Source organism: Aptenodytes forsteri, unplaced genomic scaffold (assembly GCF_000699145.1).
Source record: "Aptenodytes forsteri isolate BGI_AS27 unplaced genomic scaffold, ASM69914v1 Scaffold15, whole genome shotgun sequence".
Taxonomy (NCBI): Eukaryota; Metazoa; Chordata; class Aves; order Sphenisciformes; family Spheniscidae; genus Aptenodytes; species Aptenodytes forsteri.
Genome location: NW_008795129.1, coordinates 19,448,463 through 19,454,545, shown reverse-complemented (window position 1 = coordinate 19,454,545; position 6,083 = coordinate 19,448,463). Strand labels below are relative to the sequence as shown.

Genomic DNA, 6,083 nt, shown 5'->3' with positions numbered 1-6,083 from the left:
GGGGTGGTTTGGCCATGTATACTTGCCCTATTTCTCTACTCTCACACCATTTTTTCCTTTGGTAGCATTGTTTGCTTACTTCTTTTTACTCTATACTGCCCATCATTCCCATCTCATCCCCTTCCTTCTTTCTCTTTTGCTTTTCACCTTATTTCCTCCTTTTCTCAGTGTCAGCAAGAAACTTCCCTTCCTCCCTCTTTCCATTCTTTCAACTTCTATCTTAATTCTATTTCCATTTTCCTGTTCAGTTCTGTGATTCCCTTTTCTTTCCTTATAATTTTCATTTTTATTCTTCATTTGCATCCTCCTCTATTCTTATTCCTCACTCTGAAGAGTAATAACCTCCTGTCTAAGCCAACTGTAAAACAAAGGCAGAAGCTCTGTTCAACCAATGCATGTGAATGATGAGAAAACTCTGTATTTTCCCCTCTCATTTCTGCAGTAGAAACTGCTGTGATTGGAAAGATGATTTAGGACAGAGTAACCAAACCCTTTAAACTGAGACTGGGTTTGGTTTAGAGACACACTGTCATTTGTCCATGGAATACTTCAGAAAGTATTTTAGCACCTTTATCAATATCTGTATTGCAGAAAATACTAAAATCAAATAAACTAAAACCTGGGTTTGCTGCTTTTTTTTTGCCAGGTAGTGCTGTTGCTGATGGAGTGCATGACGTAAGGGCAAGAGTGGCTTCTGCTTCTTCTTCTTCTTGCTTTTGAATTTCTTTTTTTTCTTCTACCTTTTTTGTAAAGTATTCACTGAGGGAAAAGGCATAAAGATTAGTGGCTCAAAATACTGTTAGACACGTGACAAGTAGACACAGGATACAGGCTGAAGAACATGCTAAGAGATGGATTAAGGACACCTAGTTGAGCTTCTGCCATAGATTCATTGTGTGAAGCTGGAGAAGTCAATAAATGACATTATTTTTTGGTAGTCATCTGCAGTGTTGGTTAAACAAAAAGAACCACAAGCAAGTATTATAAACCTTAACACACGCTTTTCAAATCACACTGGTTTGAAAGTCAGCTCTGTGCAAACAATCTTAGCGTGAAGGATGTATTTGCTTTGCATGGGTAGTAACAGATCCTGTCATAACTTCATGACATACAACCGCTTGGCCTAGGTTGCTAATCCAATAGGTCAGTTGTACACTGGTTATCTAAGTGGCTGCAAGCTCAGAAGTGGCTGAATTTCAATTACATGCATGAAGTGGAAACTGCATACGTGGGTCACAGTCACCCAATTCAGGCAAACTGAGTATGTAAGATAGATAAAGTCATGTAAATCAAGCATTAAAATCTTATTTAGATTCACTTCAGTTGGAAGAATTTCTTTGCAACTGAGTCCTTATTCCCCTCATCAAGGTTTCCCCAAAGCTAATCCACGAGGAAGGCAGTTAGGTCTGTTTGCTACACTCTGTGTTAGGTGTGGCAGCCCAACCGCTATGCCTACAGCACATTGTCATTCCCTCAGTGATGTAGCTGAAAGAAACACTTCCAACTACAGAAGAGGATGACAGGCCATATTACTGCTTCCAGGGTGAAGAAAGCTATAATGTTGCCAGGTAGCTCCTCTAATGTTACTGTAAAAATACATTCAGGTACATGTGATACTTTTACCTTACTTTTTTTTTCTTAGAAAAACCAGACATATTTCTTTGAATGGAGAAATATGGCCATTCTTTTTTACTTTGGGATGCTCCCAAGACGAAATATTTGTATGAAAAAATTAACATGGATGTTTACTAAAGAAACTATGTTTCCAAAGAAACTAATTGCGCTAAGTAAGAAGCCTTTTTGAGTAGCTTGCTCAGAAAGAAGACTCCACCAGAACCTGAAAACTGTATGTGTACATATGCTTTCTGTGGATTAGCTCAATGCAGAAGACACACTCACAGGCCTTTCGTACTACTTTTGTTCTGCAGTGCAATGAACAGAAGTGGAGTCGCAGTCTGAAAAAACATCCCCACTGAATTAAACTGGCACTGAAGGAGATTCTTAAATGGAGCCTTTGACTCATGAACGTGTTCAGGCATTTTTTTCTGAGAGACCCTTATTTTTGTATCCCATGTATGAAACCTTGTAAAAAACAGCATGATTTTCGTATCATAATTATGAAAAAAGCAGGAAATAATATAGTGCAATGTATCTGAGATAGACATCACATCCTAAAAATATAAAAAAATACTAGAAAACATTGAATATTCTGTATGTTTTTCATTTACAATATGAATGAACGGTGTATATTTCAAATGTAATAATTTGCATAATATGAAAGACCTACCCAAGCATCTTATCAACTGTACACTGGTCAGTAGGCTTCAAGTCTCTTAACATTGTGTTCAGTGATTCATTCACCCATTCCACAGCAGTGTTAACAGAGTCACTTCTTTCTTTCTCATCAGCTTCAGTTGTTTCAGGTAAAGCATTTTCAGGTATTTGAGAATGAGAAGACATTACAGTGGAACAAATCCTCTGCAAAAAAATGTAAAAAGGCTTAAAACACTATTTAATTTCTAACTTGGAAATGTCATTTGAAAGACTAAGAAGTGTATGTCCTTACCAACTCTACAAGTACCTATCTCCAAATCTACTCTTTGCTCCACTTACTTATCTTTTTTCATCCAGCATCTTCTTCCTAGTATCTTATACTTTGGTAATCACAGATGTTATTCAAGTTTCTTGATCTAATTATAACTACTTAGGCAAAAACCTCCTGACAGATCTGCTTTATACATATATTTTGTTATCAGAATAGAATGGAGTTATTTTAAAGACCACACGGTCATTATGACATCTTTTATTGCAGCTGTTGGTAGCCTGTTGTACCATGATTCATCAGCATTCATGCTTAATGCCATCCCTCATGATCCGTTACATTTTCTCTTACTTAGGTAATTTAAACATATCTTTCTGTACTGCTGAAGGATAAACGATTCTTAAGAAAATTCACTTAATGAAGACATAATTTACAAATATCACAGAGTTGCCTGCATTAACAGTATTAACTTTACATGCAGTGAATATCTATGAAATTATATTTAATTCAAGAATGAAGTGAACCATAGTTTAACTGAGGGAAAGTATAAATAATTACTCCACAATAGCTAGAGTTGCAAAGACAGTATCTTGAATATTTCAGGTTTGAGGAGAGATGGCAATGCACCATCAGTTTTGCATTGCAGGTGCTAGATGGATATGTTTGACTTAAGTATCACCCACATCAGCCTATTAGCTCAGTGTAAAAAAGCGCTTTCACCTATACTGTGTTTTTCACCTGTACTATATTTTTCTGAAACACTGTCATACAAATAGAAATATAAGGATCTGAAAATAAAAAAAGAAAAATGTAAAAGGAAAATGAACTTACAGGCCTAGATATGGAGTGTAAGGAAAAACTACATGATCATGAAGACAGACAAAAATTTAATATACAAAGATGCACTGTCACATCATAAAATAAAGACAAGTATTGTCTAATTCATGGAAAATAAAGTTTTTATAGTTGCTGCCACCGCCTAACTTTTCATGACAGCTTTTTTTCTAAGTTACACTATTTACTCAACTGTTGAGTCACAGGAATTCATATCCTTTCATTAAAGATGGACAACAAAATGTTCCTTACAATGTGGCACAATAGTACCTCTCCCTGATACTGTCTTACTAAAATAAATAAAACAGGAAGAAGCAGCTCATACCTTCTCATAGTTTTTAACTGTACAGTATATTTCCACTTCTAATGTTGGCTGACCAACTCCATCAAGAACTTTTCTTCCAACTAATTTGCATATTACTGGAGCTTTTGAAAATTTAGAAAAGTAGTTAGCCTTAAATGAAAGAGAAAGAACTTCATTAAAAGTCAATTTCTATGCAAAGATGGTTTTTTTCCATTAAATATATTTAAAGCAAATCCATCATTGAGCAAATCCATTTCTACATCCCAGTATTCAAAATACTTCTGTTACACTGAAGATTTACTTCTGTATTATCTGCTTAAGAATGAGATTCCAGGGAACAGATCCAACTCATATCTAAGCATGGAAGTCCAAAGCCACATCCAGGTTAGATGAACGTGTGTTTTATTTGGCAAAGTTAGTGATGAGTATCAAAATCTCCTTAATCCTCCTAGAAAATAGGCATTTGTCCAAAGCTTACCTGGCTTTACACTGAATAACAAAAATAGTCATCGTGCTACTCATGAAACTCATTTCTATTAGAATTCACATAGCCTCGACCTCCCCTGTGCAGTGAGCTGCTATAAAATAATGATTTTGTCTATGGATAAGATCGTGAAAAAATACGTCTCTTCTCTCTCACAAGGAGAGAAGAAAGATCTTGGACAGGAAAAACTCTTAGAAATGCATACAGAACTCTACTAGATCCTAATGTCACATTAAAATTCCCGTAGCATGCTTTCATTAACAAGTAGTTATTAAGCTTTGAAATAATATTGTAATTTTTTTTCTCTAAAAAAAATACTAGCAACAATCTTTAACCAAAATCCTCCTGCTCAGAAAAAGTTCTCATGTGAAATGCTACACATAAAATTTTGTATGTGCTGCAGACAGGGAAAAACAAGAAGTATTTTCAGAATATACTTCTTGCTTATAGAAAGTACTTAATGTCCTAGATACCTAATAATGTTTCAAGGTTGCTTCATCAAAGACACATGTACAGCGGCTCATGTGTCTCAACACTCAACTGATGCAGTATTAAAGATCTTCATAGAGGAAGATTTAACCTGGAAGGAAGAGAAGCTTGTCATCAAGCTCCTCAATAACAATGATAACCGCTCTTTTTGTAGACTCCTCTCTTACAGAACATACTTGGTGTAAGGTTATTTAACACAATGACCAATCTCTCCTAATCAGAAGTGGTTTTTTGGTTGGACACAACGTGAGCTAACAAGGCTGGCACAATTTTAAGGAGTTGTGGGTATGCCGCATCTAGTAACAGGACACAAGACAACTGATGTAGCTAGGGGTCACTACTCCACGGAAATCTGGGATTTTAGGTTAGCAAGCTTTGAGCCCTGTGAGTAAGGTTGAAAACCTAGACTTCTGGCAGGCAGAGTTCTCTTACTTCTTCCAGTATGATCTTTAATGGGACTGTTGAACTGTCATCATCCAACTATGAGAATATATTCGGGGCCCTGTCCGTATTTAATGAACGATGTTACTTTAAAAAAAGGATTAAGTTGCTACATGAGGTTTACTACATACTTCCTTACTAGTTTCATTCTTTAGTCTGGTATTGGAAACAGCCACCAAACCGTGACTTACCAAATGGGAAAACTAGGAAACACTTATAGCTACATAGAAGAGGAACACGCCAAACACCAAGCAAAGAAAGGTGTTACCAGTTCTAGTCCCTTGCACCGGTGATGTGAAAACACTTGGAGATGGGAGACGGTATAAGATATAATGAAACGTTCCATTTCCACAGCCACTTTCACATCAGAGAACATACTAGAAATTATTTTTTTCAAGAGTTGCTCACTATTGTAGCGTTGCAAATTCCAGTGTCACCACTAATAAAGGTTTCATTAGGACTACTGTCTACAATATTTTGCCAACTGGGAACAGATAAAATTGGTCTGATTCCTGACACTTTCACTGAGGCCTATTTGCTTTCCAGGGAGAGCTGCAGTATGAATAGCACCAAGTGTCTTGTTGCCACTGGCCCGAGACATCACCATGCTGAGCAGCGGTTTTATTAGGGACGTCCATCTGTGCCTCCCAAGGCAACATACTTTGTTTTTGTGTTGAGACGAGCAACCAGCACAGGACAAAAAGCCCCGCTGCTGCAGAAATGTATCTGGCCCAGCGTCAAAGTGCCACTGGTCACAAACACAAAACCATCGCAGACCTTGCCCGAGTCAGCAGGAAATTATTTAAGCTTAATTTTAATCACAGAGACGTGGAGCTCCTCGCATCAACCTGTTGGTTTATCAAACCCTTGGGGCGGGCAAGCGGCACTGGGGCAGACAGCACTCCCCTTGCCTGAGGGCAAGCACGGAGCCCGGCGCCCACGCCGGGTACCTGGGAGAGGGCTACGGAAAGGCCCGGTACGGCGGGCAC

The 6,083-nt window shown here is 37.6% G+C and overlaps 1 protein-coding gene across 1 annotated transcript in view; it reads right to left on the bottom strand.

Annotated features, from left to right (window-relative positions):
• The window catches only part of ENO4 (enolase family member 4), a 62,457-nt gene that overhangs the window by 16,813 nt on the left and 39,561 nt on the right, over window positions 1-6,083 (bottom strand). Inside the window, exons 4-6 of the mRNA XM_019471649.1 lie at window positions 3,702-3,830; window positions 2,288-2,478; window positions 620-759 (exon numbers count right to left, since the gene is read on the bottom strand). Of these exons, the coding sequence (XP_019327194.1) occupies window positions 620-759; window positions 2,288-2,478; window positions 3,702-3,830 (460 nt within the window). The remainder of the gene's footprint in view (window positions 1-619; window positions 760-2,287; window positions 2,479-3,701; window positions 3,831-6,083) is intronic.